Source organism: Zonotrichia leucophrys, chromosome 2, assembly GCF_028769735.1.
Source record: "Zonotrichia leucophrys gambelii isolate GWCS_2022_RI chromosome 2, RI_Zleu_2.0, whole genome shotgun sequence".
NCBI classification, from domain to species: Eukaryota; Metazoa; Chordata; class Aves; order Passeriformes; family Passerellidae; genus Zonotrichia; species Zonotrichia leucophrys.
In genome coordinates, this window is record NC_088171.1 from 17,701,831 (window position 1) to 17,722,624 (window position 20,794).

A 20,794-nucleotide genomic window follows, 5' to 3' on the forward strand; every position below is an offset into this window, starting at 1 on the left:
ATCACAAAATCAATTTTCTTACCTTTGTATGACTGATTGATTTTTGGGAGGTCCACATTTGATAACTGATTGTAGTTTTGCTTTTGGTGTGTGCCAGGTTACCTATGGGAAGATGAAAGAAAGTAACCTACCAAAGTGCTGACATCTCATCTAAACTAAGAATGATTCTGACCCACCCTATTCATGCCCCCAGTGCAACCATATGATTACAAAGGTCATTGACTTTTTCAGAGTGTGTCCTCATTTCCCCTTTAACCCTTGGGATGGAATGAGCTCTGAAGAAGTTGCATGAACACAGAACATGTTTTTTTCTCCTTCAGCTCACACATCATCTGCTAGATAAAAAAATAAACAGACAGACTACTGTAGAAGGTAACATAGATACATCTTAGAGCATCCTTGTGGTTTTACCCTAAGAATCTTACTGTACTATTCTAGTTCTAATGCTACATATTAAAGAAAAATGTGCTAATACCCTTCTCTGGCCCTGAGGAAAAGTGACATGGCTCCAGTTTATGCACCTAAACTCTACTCTTTACTTCGCTTTCAACCCCTGGTAAAAATAAGATTGTATCACAGAACTTGCTGGAAACCATCACTGGCCTGTCCTTTCTCTGAAGTGTGGCTCAGTATTCCTGGAAGGCTAATAGCTCACATGGACTAAAACTGTCCCAGGGAGGCATTCTAACCATTAATCAGAATAAGCAGCCCTGTGGGAATGTTTCAGCTACTGTTCACTGGCTCTGTTTGGTTAACTAGCACAAAGTCTTAAAGCTCTAACTCTAGAACTCTAAGCCAAGCAATACCTTCATTACGACATTGAAGGACTAGGTGCATTGACATGCTTTACACAGACTTAGTCTTTTCAAGGAATAATGAAAATTCTGCTGAGCTTTCCATCATGTCTCTCTGTGTTGATAAACTCTAAACATTGCTGCATGCTGCCACCGCTTCTGCTAATAACATAACACCTCTGGGATCTCCCTCTCCCCTGAGAGAGCCTGTATCTCCCTGTGCTCAGCTACTATCAGGAAGAGGTGGATAAGAGATGCAAATATGTGTCATGGTAATGCACCTGGTATTATGTGATGATACCAAGGCCTAAACTTCCATGGGGTTCAGCTGAATGCCACAGGGTGGGAAGGAAAAAGAGAGGATTACTCACAGCTAACTTTAGCTATCTGAAAGTGAGATGTCTACAGGATCCCTGATATATTCAGTGAGGAGAGACACCTTCAGAGGAGATTTTTCCTATCCCAAGAGAAACACCTGAGATAGGCAAGATGGGTTGGACTTTGGGTAATTCTCTGCAATTACTCTGATTCTAGATAAATAACACAGATCAGAAACCTAACTTTTAGTTGGCTGTAGCTGGAAGATTTGAGTCAGTTTTGAAATGCTACATGCAGTTTCACAATATTTAACAAGAAGACTAAAACAGCCTTCAGAGTTATCTTGCAAAACATAAAGACTTGGGATCAGTTCTTGGAACTATTTGGATGCTTACTTGGAATCTATGGAAATTATAGTTTAGTATATTAGCAAATATCAACAAGTCAAAAAGTTCAGGCAAGGGCATTGAGCTCTGTGCTTTTCCAGGAACACTCACTTAAAATAAAATTCCAAGACCAAATTTTTCATTCTAGTAGCAAAGCTCCCTTTGTAAAGAACAGAAGCCTTGCCAAAACCTCAGCTTCTGTAAGTTATGATAACATTTTCATTTCCATTAGGCTCTTCCAATTTAGTTTTTCTGTTCTGCCAGAAATATGTCTCCCATGTAATTGTACAAGAAAGTAATGTTGTAAAGTACTTACTGTATGGCATCAATGACATCACACAGGGAGTACTACAACACAATAACAACTTGGTTGTAAGGAGACTTACCCATCATCCTGCAGTGGAAGGCAGGACACTTTGCAAGGACATAGTTCAAACAAGGTGCAATTTAGGAGTAACTTCTGTAGAGCCAATTTTATTCCTCCACCTCTACTTACAAATTTCTTCAGGAAGAGCTTACTACAAGGACCCCATCGGTTACCTATTGTAAAGAACTCTAAGACTGAAAATGGAGGAGTGTCTTCTCAGTCTTTGCAACAGATGTTAGGAGCCCCAACCTTCGCTCTCTACCACTTAGAGATAAATTGCACTGAGGCAATTTATATATGCCCTGTCTAAAACAGGCCAGTGACTTACCTGATCCTTCCTGTTCAGTCCTCAGCTCCCTGTCTTGATCCCCCACCCTGAAGACAGGACCCTGAAAGAAGTCTCTACCACTTGGCACTTGACCAGACCAATATCTCCCCTGCAGCTTGAGATGGCTGCAGCTCCATTCAGTATAGATTCCATGGTTGGAAAGTGAAGCCACAAAGTGTATAAAGTCATCAATGAGTGTTCATATGAAACCTAGCAGTAGTCAGCATGAACTGGAGAAAACTAAGAAGATCAGCACACAGCAATACCTGTTTTTGTGAGAGGGTGAGTTACCAGCTGTCGTGTCAGGTTGTTTTCAGATGATCGCAGCAGCAGCACAATATCAGCTGGCAGAGTATCTCTGTTTTTGGCTAGGAATCCACTTGCATTATATAGAACCTGTTTAAAAAGTGCATTTATACATCTTTTTGGATTTTCAAAAGTAATTGTAAATTTAAGCTTTCAGGAATAGGGCTTTTACTATAACAAGATTTACAAATAGTTTTTCAGCCATCAGGCTCACTCTCACTTCTAGTCTACTTTTTTGATCACTGAAAGTTCCACCTTTCCAATACTGAGATATGATGCAAATCACTAAAAGCAAATCTATAATTCCAAAGTAGCTTGAAACATTTTTTTTTTCCTAATGCAGGTAGTAGTTTTAACCTGTGTGGATTTATCACCAGGACAAGTGTATTGCAGTCCTCCTTTACACCTGTACATGTGCTGATGCCCAATTAACAATGCACTTGATTTCGACCACATCACACAGCATTACCCATATGACTGTACAATCTCTCTGTGCTATTCATATTATGCTGTACTGGACCCAGGACTTAACACTCCTTCCAGGGATTTCTGTATTAATTGTAGAGGAAGTTTTCAGAATCACAAACTGCATATTGGCAACTGAAATCTCTCTAAAAATGCCAAGAATGGAGTGCCTAATTCAAAATGTAGCTTCAGGGATGTATCTTGATGGTCTAAGAGATTCACAAGAAAACCTGACCTGTCAAGAGTAGAAAGTACTGGGACATAATATTTAGAAAAACCCATCACAGAACAACTCAGCAACAGTCTTAAATGACAAAATACCTTGTAAAGAGGAAATAATTTTTTCTTCAGTTCCCCAGTAAGCGGGACTAGAGGTAATGAATTTACATGGCAGCAATGGAGACATAAGTTGGACAGCAGAAGAAACTTCCTAATGAAGGAGTTTTTAAACATTGATGGGGCACTGGTGTAATTCCCCATCTTCAATGGCTGGTAACAGGAATGGTAGAGGGACACCTGGCTTTCCACTCCTTGCAGTGAGTTATGATCTGCTAGTGAAATGCAACTCAGCTGGAGATGAGGTCCAGAGGAGTTACGAGAGGCTCTTTATAGCTCTTGAAGGGGTAAGGTATTTTCCATCAGCTGATCTACTTTTGATATGTAAGGCACTGCCAACATTCCCATGTCTGGACTGAAGACACAGCAGTTGACAATCAACCCAGATGATCTCTTCTACTTCCTTCCAGTCCTACCATTCCACAATCCCCAACTAACATCATCAAGTGTCTTACCTTTCCTGCATAATGATAAATTCCAAAGGTTAGATCTACTCTTTTGGGTCTCCAAAAATACTTTGATTTCAAATTATCTTCAAATTTTTCTGAAAGGAAACACATAGCTTATCTTACTGGAGTTGCTATACAATCATTCTCTTCTGAAGCTGTTTCCCTCCAAGGAGATTTCCTGACTTCTCAGCCAATGCAGAGGCACAAAACAGACACTGATGTTTTCAAGGACAGAGATACCATAATGGTCTTGTAACAAAAGACACTGGATAGAGAATATGGGAGCTCTTGGACAAGTTACTTACTTTGTTCCAATTTTTTAATGTGTGACCTCAGAAAATCATGGAATCATAGAATCATTAAGGTAGGAAAAGATGTCTAAGATCATTGAGTCCAACCACCACCATCCATCACCACTCTGTTCACCACTAAGGCAAGTCCCCAGGTGCCACATCCACACGTTTTGAACACTTCCAGGCCTTACCTTTCCAAGATTTTTATCTACATATATGAAACAATGCAGAAATCTTTCCTACAGATTCCTTGAGGAGTTGTGAAGAAACATTCACTGATTAAATGCTTCTGTACTGTAGACTAAAAAGCATGAGGATAAAAGTACAACAAGCTCATATAATTGCTTTAACATGGGCATTGTTACTGGATGTTATTAGGTTTTTGGATTGGGTGTTGGCTAAAATTCTAATTTGACACTTTGTACATTCAAAAATGAGTAAAACCAGGATTTATCTGCATAGAAATACCACTGAAATAATGAAGTCAATGGTAATTGCAGCTACTCAACAGCACTGAAATATTCAGGATCTGAATTACAATGACTTTAGGTGTTTTAATTTTAATTTGTGAATAGAAAACACTCAGAAAGCATAATTTGCTAAAAGTCACTGAAGCATGTTTGCAGTCATTACTCTCCAAAAGTATTAAACTTCTTGCTCAAATATTGCTCATCAAAAATCTCAGCTGAGCATGACTGAACTTTGCAAACTCTTGGTCTATGAACCTAGAGTTTTAACTCAGTTTGATCTTTACTCTTCAAGCTCTGCAGCAAAAAATTCCTAAAGGTGGGAGAACTTCAAAGCTGGATCAGCAGCTTAGGTTCATTTGTACTCTTGATGTTTCCCTATGAACTTCAAGGACACAACCATCCCAGCATGGATATCTCCCTAAAACACCCTGAGACACAGAAATGGGGGCTCACTAAAAGCATAACTAGCATGTAGCCTGAACGGTACGTGCCAAACAGGAACTGAACAGAAGACAAGCTGCAAAACTGTGAAATGAACCATATACTTACCTACAAGTGTCTGATCTGTTGCTTGTGGGAATCGACTTTCCTCATCCAGCAGAGACAATAAACCCATTGGTTTCTGCAGGAACATGTCCAGGAGGGGCCTGTTGTCCTCATATTCTATAACTCTTGCATCAACACCTTCATAAAGGTATTCATTCTGCAGCAAGAAAGAGAAGGCATGCTTTGTCTGTGTACACAGAACCTCTTCAGAAAATAATTCACAAACTGTCAATTGTAGCAAATTAAAACTGCATTGAGAGAGTGCGCCTCAGGGTTAAAGCCATCAAGGTTTTGCAGAAATAAATGTCAGCTGGGATTTTGGTTTTGAATATGTAAGTTCAGTACTCCTATGGCATATTTGGTACTTTAGAGGAATAGCAAGAATTAAAGAGAGTTGAAGAAGATAAAGTATATTGTTTGCAAATAGAGATCTCAGGGTCTATTTATTTCCCTGGCCTGAAATGTAGAAAATTTCTTAACCATTTAGAGCTATATTTACATTCCCAACTCATTGCTACTCATTGCTCAGATCCAAGTGATGGCTAAGATTTACAGAAGTGATGACAGGTTCCAGTGCCTTTACTTGTTTGATCATCCTCCCCAAACACCTGGAAAAATTCTTAAGTGGAGAAGAAAGGTGCACATACTTTCTAAAAATTAAAGAATTGGGTACATACTTCCTCAGAATTGAATAAATTGCCTCAGATTTGCTTCTAACACATTCTCATTCATTTTAAGAAACTAGGGAAAAGTATTCAGCAAGATTTAAAAACAGCAGAAAAGCTAGTGGGGCGGACTTTGTTTGCTTTTTTTATTTGGTTTGGTCTGGCTGTTTTTTCCTGAAGGCTGCAAATATCTGGATTCCTCCCAGACTAAGAAAAAAACCAAAACCCAAAAGCGTCCACAGCATGTTGCAATGGTTTTATCTTTACTATAATTTAGATTATAGCTGGAGAATACAAGAATGACCTTCTTTAATCCTTTAGAAGGCAGAGGACAGTTGCAGATTTACCAAGAGAAAGTTGCTCTAGGGACTACCACCCCCCATTATTTTTGCTGGAATTAGGTAAAGCAATAGCAGTTTTCTACCACACAATTCTGCTGTTTGTGCCAGGGATCCCTTCAGTCCTGTGCAGCTTGTACTGTGAAACACAGAGCTTTTAATCAACTTTAAATCATCCCTCTGCCAAAGGATAGACTTTATAAGTGTTGTATTCATGTATGGTGTTAACATCACAGTTTTGCCATCCTGAATCCATTATGAGAAGAGTGTCACAAAAATGAATGATGGCTAACATTAATGAGTTCAAAGACCTCTAACCTTGGAAGGCCTCTCCTTATGTGTCATTCACTTGAGTCTGAATGAGTGAAGAAGACAACACATTGAGCATTTAAAAAAGAAGTTCACTTTCATATACAATGGAAAAGCATCTGTTTCATACCTCTTAATCTCAGAGAAACAACAAAGGCATAAAATCAATAAGACTGCTCTAAAAATACAAGCACAAATAAAAATCTGCTGATCCATTTGAAAGAGGACATGAAATATATATCTAAACCCTTCCAGTATCCAGATTGATGTAATTTCCCAGGACACTCTTCATCTAAGGATAGGTTATAATTCAGCTTGTATGCCACACAAGAATCTCACCTACAGCCCCATGAGGACTCCTCCTTTGAGACAAATAACATTAACCTCATTCGTGTCTCCCCTGAAGCACTGGACAGGTGGAGTTTTGCTTTTTAATGTAATCAATGACCTGAGTAGCAGGACAAGACAGGGGAGTAATAAATGTATCACAGATATAGGTGAGAAGTTAATTATATACCTGTAGGAGCTGGTGGCAGAAAGAGAATGAGTCTGTGTTATCTCCCAGAGAGTTATGGGAGTAAGGGCAGTTTAACTGAGGGCTACAGCTACACTGACACACAGATGTTCATGGAACCAGATGTTACTGCTCAGGATTATCTGGAGTGCCCTTATCAAGGGGGCAAGGGGAAGAGACTGCTCAGGATGGTCTGTCAGAGGAGAGCGTTTCTGTGACACTTGGACATCCTCAACCATAAACTTTTGTTTTCTAGTCATAAACTGTTTCCAACTTCAAATACTTGTGAGAGAGGTTGGTTTAGAGAGCTGAATAAATTTTTCTCCTTCAAAAAGAAAGGGACTCTTAGCAGCTTACTACCATGCCATAACAGCAACACCTGCTCCCCTCCCTGCCCAGGCAGCACACAGGGCCTGACCGCCAAGCCTGCAGTGTGTGTGACCACTGAGTTTGTGTCCTTTGTGTCTCACAACTGGACAGGTGTCAGCCCTGACAGCTTTGGTGATGCTGCCATCTCCCCAGCAGGACATGAAGGAGTTCACTCCATCACTTCCCATGGGCTCCTGAAGGACAGCTGATGACCAAGCCAGGCACCATTGTGACAGATGACTCAGAAATGATACTGTTCTACATTTTCTGATGCAGTGCTGGTTTCAACCACATCATTAGGATACAAGCAGCAAGTATAAAAGCTTTAATGATGGACATCATAAAACTGTAATGAAACAGGTCTTATTTGAATTAATAAGATGAATCAGCTACAGGATTTTGTAATCCCCTGTGATGTTTTGTGACAAGAAAGCTCCACAAAATAGCTACTTCTTGAAATTCTAAAGCATAATCTATTAGAAAGTATTCCTGTAGATGGGATGTCAAAAGAAATAATTAAATTACACTATTAATTGGGCTCCCATCTCATCTTAGTATTACTTAGTATCTTTCCTATGATCAAAACTATGTAACATTAGCTTGTACCACCTGGTTTCAATGGTAATAAAGAATTACAAAATGCATTAGGAAATGGTCTTCATGTTTAATAAAGTAATGCCATTTTACCAAGAACATTTTATGATGACACTTTGGTTTAAATGGGGACACCAGAGACTTACTCACAAGGAACCTTTTCCAGCTGAAACTAGAAGATTAAGTTGTCATGAGAATGTAAAATAAACATTAAATACATTTAGTGCAAAAATTATCATCCTTCCAACTGACAGCAAACTTGCTACTTTCCAAAATGTTTTAGCTATCTGCTAAACATTTTACTTCTTATGGGGGAATGACAAATGAGAAAGGAATAGGAAGGCTGTTTTGCTGGACATTGTGACCTGCAGATCATGGAGCTGAATGAAACACATAACAGTATCTAATATGTAAGGGGAACACCTTGAAGGACAGGACTAAAGGTCCAAAAATTCTGCTTTGCTTTATACTGACCAAATAAAACCCTTGTGCTGGCAAAACAAACAGCAGTGACTAAGCTGAGAGGCCACATTCTCTCCCCAGTCAGCAGAGATAGGGATATATCTATTTGTCTCCATTAACTAGTGGGAATCTACACTATCTTTATCCTAAACTATATACCCACTTCAGTCTTTCTGTTAAATTAGGGAAAGGCGATTGCATTCAGGCATAAAAGCCTTTATTCTTAAATGCAAATGTTAAGTCAACAATAAAGAAGAAATTCTCCATATTTTGACTTGAGTTGTCCATGTTGGCCCACAGACACTCCACTCCAGCTGACACCCTGAGCCTCAGGTTGTGATAGTACCTGATAGTACCACTGTTCCTTTCTTCTATCCCTGTCACTACTGTGACCTTTTTTTTTTTTTTTCTTTGTGGGCCAGACTTCCAATGAAAGCAAAACTGTGAATGCTTTTCAGATTCAGATACAGAAAAGAGACCACTGACAATGATAAAACAATTTCACCTGCAACACTGAAAGTACAATTCAGCTTTATGAATGTATTTACTACTTGGCTTCACTGGTCAAGTTGCCTAAATATGATTCACCTTCTCTGATGGCATAATCACTACTTCCTAGGTGAACAAAGAGTTAATGACAAACTAAACTATAATCAACTGATTAGGCCTCAGCTTCCCACTAGATCTGTGAAATTTCATCAAATTGCAAGTGATATGATATTGAACAGAGCAAAACAGAGAGAGGAATGAAAAAACAATGTACCTGTACATTTTATGTCTCTTGAGGGAAGTATAAAAGTATTTAAATTCTTCAGCCTTTCTCGGGTATATCTACAGGGTTCAATGCAGTGTTGTGTTAGATTTCTGAGCTAGCACAGGGCAGTCTGACATGTCTGTCTGGCACTGCACGGGGCTGTGGAGAGACACTAGTGGCTCCCAGTGACAGGACAGCTCCAGCAGCACAACAGTCAGGGCTAAGGGAAAGTCAACAAAAATCTTGGCGACTTCTGGCATCAGCCTTCTCGTAAACATAACTTCTTTCTTTTAGACTCTAAGACACAAACCCTTGCACATAAAATCATTTGTAAAGTCAGGAAGACACATCAGCAAGTGGCAGAGGTCATCCTAGTGTTTGTTTTACATCAGTGATATATTTTATTTTAGTTTACAATTAAACAGCAGAGTTAACACAGCAGAGTCCTTACAGTGAACAGGAAAGATTCTGGAGCCACCTGCTTTCTCAAAGCTGTTTTTGTGATGTAAAACTGGGACAACCATGTAATGAATAAGTGAAAAGTGATGTCTTATAATGACTATGAATCACACCACAAATCCTTCTGTGCCATTGGGTTGTAATGCAGAATAACACATTTCTCATTTCCCATCTCTGAAAGGGGCAGATTTACACCCACACTTGCATGAATCTAATCTGTATAGCTCCTTCTGCACTCCTGTCGTCTCTTTGGAGACTGCTACAAGACACTATAATGAAGTTTGATATAATCTGATGTAGAGGTTTGATGTACATTAAGGTAGACAGTCACCTGGTTGGTATTAAAGGCTGGATGCGGACACTCGCAATAGAAATATTAGGACTGGTATAAATGAAATATGAATAGGAATGTGCATATAAGCACCAGAAAAAATAGTCTTAAAAGAATAGCTGTGTGATAGCCTGTGATTTGAATGAAGAACATTTGTTCATAACAATAAAACTGAGGAAAGAGTTCCTTACATCAAGAACAGAAGGCCTTCACTTACACAAAAACACAGTGCAGAGGGTTAGTGAGTGGAACACCCTCTAAACCTGACAGCAGGAGCATGACTGTGAGGTTATAGCACATCACACACAATTTTCTTATGAGCCCACCAAGGAAATGGACTGTAGGCATAAAAATGTATATGTTCCAAACAAGTAAAGCCAGATAATGACCTTGCCTAAAGGTTATGGATGCTGAAGTAAATAAGGGTTTGAGGCAAAGAATCACTGATAAAGGCTGTAAAAGATATGTCCAAAAGCTATTTCAGCAAGAAGAACCTAACAGACATGATGGGGACTTGCCAGCTGCTGTTCATTATTCTATATGTCACTCAAAAATTTTCTTGGCAAGACCATTTGAATACAGACACACCCACCCACCCACACCATGGTGCATTTTATGTATCTGTGAGTCCATGAAATCTGTGAGAGAATGAATGGAAATGGGTAAAATTGATGTACTTAGAGATTCTGTAAATAGCGATTATCTTTCCCTTCTATAGAATCTGTAGTTGTACTAACTACCTACAGGAAGAAACGGGCAAACTATATATTGTCAAAATAAGAAGTTCATTTTTCCCCCCACTTGCTCAGTAGCAGAATAACCACCCTGACCATGGTGCAGCAAAGCACATACAAAGGAGCAAACTGTTTCTACTGCACAGTGACACCACAAACCTCTGCAATAACATAGGTCTGGCCAAAAAGTTCTGAAATAGGATACCTAGAAACAAGTAAAGGCAGATTACACTAAACTTGACTCTAATTAAAAAAGAGAAGGAAGACTAAAATATTATTTGGGTGCAGGAATAGGGCTAAGAATGCCAAGGCTGGTCTCTCAGCAACAAAAGGCAACTAGGGAGAATGTGGTCCTGCTGCTGAACAAGTTTGTGGATGACATGGAAAAGGCTGAGATATTCAATACCTTCTTTGCATTCGTCTTGACTGATAATCCCAGGTCCCTGAGACCAGAGGAAAAAGTCTGGAGCAAGGAAGACTTAAATTTAGCATGGGAGGATCAAGTAAGTGAACATTGAAGCAAAGTGGACATATGCAAGTCCATGGGACCTGGTCAGTGCCTGGGTCTGACAGGAATAAATATTGGTGCTGCAGTCTGTGCTATTTCCATCTCCCAGCTGTTAGAAACAGCAATATCCAAGTGCCCTTCTTTTGTGAACTTGTGTACTTTGGAAAGAAGATGCCCAAGTAATTACAGTAGATCTAGTAAATTTTCTCTGGCTTTTAGATGATATTAAAACCAAGGAAACACCGGTGTCGGTAATCTTGCACATAACTCTATAAAAACAACTACAAGATACAAGGCTGCAAGATAACATTTCCTGAAATAATTGGGAAGAGGATAAAACATGTTGAGCCAAAATATTGTCATATTACACATAAATATATACACCTCTAGACTGGCACATGCATGTACATGCAAATACACATCTGCATACATGGACACATTCCAAACCTGTATCTGCCTCAGCCTTAAAAGAAACAGTGATTAACACTGACAAAATACTCTGTTTCTACGAACAATTAAAATTACAATTCAGGAGAATTTTCATACATATATCACAACCACCAATAATTTCAGTAAAAAACGAAAGTATAATTTCACCTATGGTTTGAATTCTGATTGTTCTGCTATAGAGAATTCTGAAATATTTAAATTTTCAGCAAGATCTTTTTGTTCTCCTGAAAATGTTATTTCTTCAAATAACAATATGGAATAATGATTTAAAGGTGGTCGGTTTAATTCTCCTGAAATTATTTACAAAGTTGAGATGATTTTTTGATGTTTTTTTCCCCTCTCCTCTTCAAATTCATAAACTTTTATATTTACAATGCTATTCCTTTTCTCGGCTTTAAAGCAAATTACTGAGATTAAATCCATCATTATACAGCTGACATGATCTAGTTTCTCAAGAAAGAAATAATTGTGAGATTTGCAGGTTTTAATAATGGAATTTCAGTGTTCATTAAGCATATTAGTAAACTATTATGAACGCTGCACTTTCAAAATTTTGTTACCACACCTTTACTTTTTTACTAGAGAATCATACATTACAACACTCATTATTCCTCAAGAAAACAACATTGCATTTGCATCAATCAGATTATCACAGTGCACAATGTTATGTTGCTTAGTTACTGTAAATTTCAAGTTTAATGCATTTTATGTTGGCATTTTACTTGCAAATAGCAAGCACTGCTTCATGGAAAACATACTTAAAAAACATTTTTTATGATCTGCTATTTACAAGCTATCATGGAGAAAGAATGTAGCTTCTTGAGACAGGGTTTTATACATTCAGTAATACTGAAAGCTTTATGTTTTATGTGTTTAGTAATACTAAAGTTTCATCCAAATAACCAACACATACCTGTTCCCAGGCAAAGACATGCTGATTGAAGTAGAATTGAATTTGTTCATTGGCAATGTTGATACACAGTTGTTCAAAAGAATTTTTTTTGAAATTCTCAAAACCAAAGATGTCGAGAATTCCAATATTCAAGCCGTCATCATTTTCACTGCAAACATGAAATATACTTTTCATTGTTGTATCTTTATTTTTCATTAACCAGCTTCATTACTATTTCACAAAAGGAAATCATGGGCCAAATCTGTACACCAGTTAGACAGGATAAGGTTTGCTGAACCTGATCTCTCTGAAAATTACAATAAGTGTTAGTTTGAAATACATAAATGCAGATCAATTCAAAGATTACTGCAATGCAGACCAGATACACAACAACCAAGTCAACTGACAAGTGAATAGGGGATTTACAATTTTATCTTTACACTAATATTTGTAAGTAATTATTCTAAAAAGCTGACTACAGTACAAAAAGAACATGGAGTTCTTTTTGTTTCTCTTGGAATAACACAAGCTTTGCTCACCAGCATCCTGAAATTAAAGACTGTTGTCATTAAGTATTATTTGTTCATATTACTTACTCATAACAATTAAAATTGCTTAGTTTAACATTAAAGTAGAAAGAATGACTAGCTAGACCTTTTATGCAGCTAAATAGCTACTTTATGCACTGGGATGTAGTATGAATTTAAATTACCAATTAAATTCCAGAGAAGCACTGGAAAAACTTTGTTTTGATATTTTAAGTAGGGCATACTCAAGATATGATAAGATATACTTATAAGATATAAAAGCTCTAACACTTATTTGCTGAAGCAAAAACTTAAGATGATATAATTTTGTAACAAACTGAGGCTGATATTAGTGACCTTTCTAGGCAAGTAAAATATAAATCACATTCTTTCTATAAAACCTCTTTGAGGGGCTGTAACCATTTTTTAATAAAGATTTAGGAAATTAGAAGTTAAGAATCAGCCTCAAGACACTCATGAATAGCACTTAAACGTCTTTGTGAAGCCCATCTCAAAAAAGGAAGTGTTTCATCGTTGAGAGATCTGAATTTGGTGACTATTTATTCTGTCTCAAAATTACATTTTTGATGAATAGATTGCTAAAATTTATCTGCCCCATTCCTTTTTCAGAGCTAATTACATAAAAATGGAAAATGCAAATTATTGTACTACCACAAAATCAAGCAAAAGTTGTTTGGGTTTTTTTATAGTCATCATTTCAGGTTGAATTTTCTCCCTCTTCACCAGCATAGTAAGAAAGTATTCAGTTTGAAAAGGCCTCTGTAACAGACAACTGAGAGAGGTACACAGGCTAGAAGTGCTGCCCCATCCTTCATGGATTTTATCCTATCACTTACTGATTAAAATTCTGTTTATTTTGTTGCTCTGCTATAACCAAATATTTAAAAGTTTAGACAAATTTTAGGATTGCAACCTTGGCTGTTCTCTAATGTTTAAGAAGAAAAAATCCAGGAAATCCAGATCTGCAAACCAAAGCTATTTGCTATTGACATGGTGTTTAAAATGTCACCTTTTAAGGGTAAAGTGGACAATACCTCCAGTAAATATGTTTAAAAACTATTCCCACACATATATATGAAACCATGCTTATAACAACAGTGACAAAAGCAACAGCACCAGTGTAAATCAGAGCAGAATTTGACCTATGTAATCAACACGATGAATAGCAAAAGTTTACTCTGAAAAAAAATACAAAAGAAAAAGGGTTAGAAGTTAAAAGGATTAAAATACAAAAGGAAAAAAAAAAGGTTAAATGAGTAAAGATCAACAGGAAAACACCAGGTGCTTTTCCAACCATATCTACTTTATTTTCACTATATACTATGAACAGAACAAACCATTTTCAACATGGTGAGGTCATAAACCAAAAAGCAGCAGAGGAAAAGAACTTAACTACACAAAATGCTCTAGTGCAAGACAACATTATTACCACAGAAAGAATATCTCTTTATTCTACAAAATCTTCTTTTACCTTAAATGTTTGTCAGGTTTGAGTAGAGTGTTGATGCGATTGACTATCCAGCTGAAAAGGCGCCCGTACAGTGCTTTGGCCATGGCATCTCTGACATCTGTGGCTTTTTCCACAGTGTTGGGACGAATAATTGTTTCTCCTCGAGTCACTACACAGTGAGAGGTGAGGGCCTCTTGCAGCTCATCTGCCTGAATACACAGCAGGGATGCACCTGGGAAGGAATGTCACAGGCATAGCCCAGAGACAGCTTTTGGCAGGTGACTATGTAAGAAGTACCCAAGCTGTAAGTGTGAATACCCCTCTCAGTTACAACCCACTCATACAAGTCCCTGCTGTTCTCCTTTTGCTCCAAAAAAGGGGTGCTTCTTTCCCTTTTCCACAATATTTTTCTATGGCAAGAAAACATGCAAGAAGATAGCGTGAAGACTTCATTATCTCCCCAGGTGTAATTACTGAGAAAGTGTAGCAAATTTCTGGAGAACCTTTGCCCCTTTGCCTCCTCTACCTCCTAGCAGCTTATAGTGGAAGGAATCCCTTCCAAAGAATTAGTGAGCCATATTTCCACAGTCACATGTGAGGAACAAGTAATGAGCAGCTGAGAAAGAAACTGGGAAAAAACTATTCAATGTGTTAATGAGGTTCTCCATCAAATGTTCAAATAACCTTGGAAAAATTCCAAAGATTTTTTTCAGGCATCTGCAGTATTAGTCATGTTTCCTGTATGCCAGTGAACTGGTTAGTCAAATAAGATGCATAACATTGAAATTTTTTTTTGTTTTTTGCATTTGAATTCAGGTGGGATTAGAATTAATCTACCTTCAGTTTTTAATTATTCTTGCAAAATTTCCATGTGAATACAGTTTTCATTGATACCTCTTACAATAAAATAAATTTGCAACAAAAACTAAAGAAAAACAATGTTAAATCAAGAAAAAACCACTCACAGTTCTCAAGGGCTACTGGATTGGAAATGTTGCTCTTGTCAATCATATGTTCAGATACTACTGCAGAAAATTCAATGTTACCAACATTTAAAATGGCAGCCAGGATACTGTACACACTTCCAAGTTCCTGAAAATTATATTAAAAAAATGCAATATTTAACAGCCAGGTAATTTGTCTCTGTGATTTGTGCCATGGGCATATGCATGTGTGTTGTTTCCTGCTGTCTGCCATGTGCCCACTTCTTCTAGGAGTGCTAGAGTCTAGAATAATTGCTCTCAGCAATTATTCCCATTCTCTACTTAGCCAAATCTTTCAAGAGTAAGACAGTCAAAGAGGATAAGACAAACCATAGCCTAACCTCTCTTCTGTACTTGTTGACAGGACAGGATTGACAGGAAGTAAGGAAATAAAAAACAGTGGTGTGCATGCCCCCTTACTCAGAAAGAATTCCGAGGTTATTTATAGCTGCTCTTCACTGTATCTGCAGGGGCAAACATGTCTAAAGATCTAATACCTAGATCAACAAAAAGTAGAAAAAAACCCCTGTATTGATGTTTCTTGCATCATGGAAACAAGGTACTCCAAATAATAGGTCTATATCATCTCCCACCAATCTCATCAGAAAAAGTTTCACTGGGAGAAGAGTGAGGCCTCACATCTCTGATTTGACAAAGCCATTTATCCTTCAAAATATAAGTTAGGAACTCACCAAAGCATCTTAATATGGACTTTGCTTAAACAAATTTAGATTTAAAATTATTTAGGAGGTTCTGCCATGGTTTAGTTGGTAAGGTGGTGTTAGGTTATAGGTTGGACTTGATGATCTCAAAGGTCTTTTCCAACCTAGTTAATTCTGTGATTCTGTGAAAAGGGACTTTCTCATGAAAAAGGCTGTTGTTACTCTGGACAGTGAAGTGATATAGTCAGTAAATTAAGTGCCTATACACAAATACATAAATTTCAAATAATATTTGAAGTTAGTAAAATAATGCTTTCATTGCAGGTTGGACTTAGATTTTAACTGCAAATTTTCATCTGAGTGGTGAAGGTTTATCATTATCTGAGATCTGAGTGTTTTTTACTCAGAAAACTCTAGGTGTACCAGTAAAGCAGACTAGTAGTCTGTAACACTGTGTGTTTTGAGGCACACAGTAATGGTATAATTTATAAATAGCAGGTTGAAAACTTTTGTAGCAGTTTTATAAGAAGTAGTTTTGAAAATCTGATTGGTATTTTATAACTTTGAACTTTTTATAATTTCATAGCATTTTATCCATATTATTCCATACTTTGTTGGTACCATGTCAGGCATCATTTACTCAGATAAAATCTCTAATTGCTTTAGAATACTTGAGCTTGTTTTCAACACTTTCAGAAGTTAATCTAGCAGTTAATAAATAGTGATTCCAGTGACAGCAAGACACACTGGATAAGCTCACTCTAAAAAATTATGCTGAGGATAATTGGCACACAGTTTACTTAGGATTAAGTACTCATTTTCATTTTAAGCTTAAGGACACAGTTGAAATGCAAAGAAATGGATAGCTTAACTTCTGCCATCATGCTGTACAATATGTATAAATGCTGACATTTTTCTGCCCTTTTCCAGTGTGCTTGAAATCTGGCTTGATCTGTCTCATACAACATAATTATTGTTCCCCTCAGGCAGTCCTTTCTTACTAATTTTGCTGTGCCGCCGGAAATAAAACTGTGATTTTAAGACAGGGAGTACTGACAGTAGTTACTTTTAAAGCCTGTCAGTCAGTTAAAAGCAAATTTCAAAGAAATAAAGCTTTGTTTAGGTCTCAGTTTTAACTCAAGATTTTTTTCTGTCCATGGCTTTCTGCTAATAAAACACTGAACGTGCTTATATAGAAGTTCCTCTGTGCACTGAGATGAATGTCAAATCTTAAGGCTGCATTACTAAAAGTGAATTTAGGAAAGGAATTCAATGTCCTACAGGATATTTTTTTCACTGAAAAAAATTGTCGTTGCACACGTATCTGATATCAGAACCTCAGTGGGGAAAGAAGACTCTTCCTTCACTCCTGCAAGCACAGCCTCAGACAGGTTCATTCAGAGGATTCAGGGCAGGCTGACATGGCTGGGGCTCACAAGTAGCCACAAGCAGATTGCCTATGACACTCAGCCTGCTTCTGAAACTGCAGGGTTCTACAGGTAGATAATTCTTCACAGATTCAGCTCCCAGTGGCTTGCTGAGTTAATCAAGTGAAGATCCATGCTAGAACTGCACAATGCAGCCAGTGACCTGGTTCTAACTGCATCTTCAATGTACGTGGAAGGCCTCTTTTGGATGATCAAGATTATTGTTTCCACCCATCCAAGTGAACAAAAGAGCTGGAAACAAAAACAGACTTTCTGCTTTTCATGCTTTAAATTAGGACTTAGCAAGGTCTCTGGTGCTGTGACAAAACTGCTATCAGTGCTGAACCATGAATGTCCTTTCATGCTGCTTCTGGAAAGGTGAAAGCACAAGTGAAAGGATGTGATAGTAAAGGTGTGATATTACTAAATGCAGCTGTGAATAACATGTAGAGGAGAAAGAGACTGTGAATGCCATTGCTACTACAACCTAATGGAAAGTGACTCTAGAGGAACAAAATAGGTGAATACATTTGTTCTGCTAGCTATTTCAAATATTTACATTGAGGGAAGCCAGAAACAGTCAACTGAAGTGAGCAATTTTCTGTGAAAAGCTTCTTACCACATACAGTTTTGTCAGAGAAATGAAAACATACATCCATTCTGAAGCACTAGTGCTATATTTCACAGATACAGTATGGTTCATACCTCTACTATTTATTTTTTTATTAATACCTCTACTTTTTATTTTTTTATAAATAAAGTCAGAGATAAATGACACCTGTGATGCACCACTTCTTGTAAGGCAAAACTTGGTCACAGAATGGGATTTTTTTCCTTTATAAATCCAGTCCTTTTTTAATTCTAATTGTACCAAAGACAGACTGAGGAGGGGGGTTTAATAGCTAGCTGAGCAATGATATGAGATCGTAAAGAAAAAATGGGTTCAGTTACTGTTTAGTGATGAGATTCATCTCCAAAAGGATTTAAGAACTTCAATCAACTTTATCCCCGGAGTTGTGAAAATGTATTGAGTTCATCAATACTCAGATCAGCTCAATGAATTTTTAAAACTCTCACCATGGACCTCCTCTTAAAACTGAGATGAGGCTCATACTCACAGGCCTAAAATTATTGGCTAATAAACAGTTACAACATAATTTCCTATGCATTAAATTTGTTAAAATCTCCCCCCTCCCCAAATTACTCAGCTATGCTGTGTTCAGTGATTTCAAAGCCATGTTGGCTAATAAAATTTTATTGGTTTACCAATGCCTTGAAACCTTAAAAATTTAAATGTTACTACATAACAGTAAGTTGACCATGCAAGATCCTAAAACACAAACACATGCTAAACACAAACACAATATGCTAAAGGAACAAGGGAGATTTGAATGCTTCATACAAGCTTTTCCTGATTAAGGTAGCTGGTGAAGTTCACAAACGAAAAGGGTTATCAGCACTCACCTCCAGTGTAAAACCTATGACTTTGAAGCACTGTTCTATTAATTCAAACTGAGACTTATAAAAGCTATTGTTCATGAAATCTTGCACTATTCTGAAATGGTCATTTTGCAGATATCTGAAAGAGTTGATGGATACAGTTAGAATGTAAACAAGGCTGAGAATTCAACACCGTGTTTCTTAGTAATCAATTGATGCAAAAAAAACCTGCATTACCTGGGAGGTCTATATTCTGGCAGTTTATAATGTGCCAGTTTTTTCTTTTCTGCGAGACCAGCATAAATATAATAAAAAATATGGAAATTTTTCTCTCCTCTGAAACAACAGAAACAACAAACTGATTTAGTAATATAACCATGTTACATTTATGAGTTACACGCATACTATGACTAAATGTTATTTTAACAGCAGGCAAGATTTGCACAAAGTGACAGAGGACTCTGAAAGAAGCTTTATTACAGAACTTCCTGTGAACACCCTTTTCATGCCATTTTGTGTTTGTCCTGACACTGCCAGGGCAGCTGCTCAGTGCTAAAGCAGCTCAGTGCTGCTCTGCCCTTGATGCAGTTGGTAGATCCTCTACGAGATCTTGCACATTCCTCACCCACCCACATTGAATGGCTGCTTAACTCCAGTTATCTTAAAAAACCTTCTGACTGTGTGAGAGGTATACGCTTTTGGTTCACTGAATGCAGCAGGTCTGTTGTGTCTTTTAGTCCTGAACCAAGAATCAGACATTCAGCACAAGGGCCTTATGACTTGTCATGCTTTGCCTAGAAGCTATATGACCAAGCCTAGGGCAGAGGTTTATTACATATTCAAGGTTCCTGTGCTCCTCATGAGAAAAAACAAGGTGAAAAATTGCAACCATGACTGAGCCCTGAGATGCCCAAGTCAGTCACTACTGAAAGGCAAAAAAGAATTGCGTTCAAACCTCTGATTTGTGCATGAGCTTAGGTCTATGTCTCAGGGGAACCATTAGATCATAGAACCATAGAATGGCTTGGGCTGGGAGGGACTCTAAGGATCATCTACTTTCAACTTCCTCGTCATGGGCAGGGACACCTTTCACTAGACTGGGTTGCTCAGAGACCCATCCAGCCTGGCTGTGAACACTTCCAGGGATGAGGCATCCTCAGCTTCTCTGGGCAACTTGTTTCAGTGTCTCACCACCCTCACACTTAAGAATTTCTTTCTAAAATCTAATCTAAACCTGCTCTCTCTCAATTTAAATCTATTGCCCCTTATCCTGTCACTACATGTTCTTGCAAAATAGTCTCTATCCATCTTTCTTGCAGGCTTCTTTCAGGTGGAAGGCAGCAATTTGGTCACTCCAAAGCCTTCCCTTGTCCAGGCTGAACAATCCAAATTTTCTCATCCATTCCTTGTGGCAGAGGTGTTCCATCAATTTAATAATCTTGGTGGCCTTCTATGGAATTTCTCCAACAGGTCCAGATATTTCCTGTAGTGGGGACCCCAGAGCTGGATGCAGCATTGCAGGTGGGGTCTCACCAGAGCAGGGTATGGGGACAGATTCCCCCCTAAGCAGCTGCCCAGGCTGCTTTTGATGCAGCCCAGTGCAGGTTTGGCTCTCTGGGCTGGGAGTGCCCACGGCTGGGTCATGTCCAGCCTCTCATCCACCAGCACCTCCAAGTCCTTCTTGGCAGGGATCTTTGACCCATACTGCTCTATAAACAAATCCTACTCGATGCTCCGAAATAGAAAACAACCAAAGAAATAAATAAGCTGCAATACTACAGGAAATTTAAAGGAAGTAAGTCCAAGTGGTACACTTTACACAATACTCCAAAATCCCACAATGAAAT

The 20,794-nt window shown here is 38.0% G+C and overlaps 1 protein-coding gene across 6 annotated transcripts in view; it reads right to left on the minus strand.

The window, feature by feature from the left end:
* The window catches only part of MYO3A (myosin IIIA), a 137,176-nt gene that overhangs the window by 30,820 nt on the left and 85,562 nt on the right, over window positions 1–20,794 (minus strand). For all 6 annotated transcript variants that reach the window (XM_064704088.1, XM_064704084.1, XM_064704085.1 and 3 more), the window contains 9 exons: window positions 19,185–19,283; window positions 18,972–19,086; window positions 15,401–15,527; window positions 14,457–14,667; window positions 12,459–12,606; window positions 5,062–5,215; window positions 3,756–3,844; window positions 2,460–2,589; window positions 23–102 (listed from right to left, as the gene is read on the minus strand). In XM_064704088.1, the coding sequence (XP_064560158.1) occupies window positions 23–102; window positions 2,460–2,589; window positions 3,756–3,844; window positions 5,062–5,215; window positions 12,459–12,606; window positions 14,457–14,667; window positions 15,401–15,527; window positions 18,972–19,086; window positions 19,185–19,283 (1,153 nt within the window). The remainder of the gene's footprint in view (window positions 1–22; window positions 103–2,459; window positions 2,590–3,755; window positions 3,845–5,061; window positions 5,216–12,458; window positions 12,607–14,456; window positions 14,668–15,400; window positions 15,528–18,971; window positions 19,087–19,184; window positions 19,284–20,794) is intronic.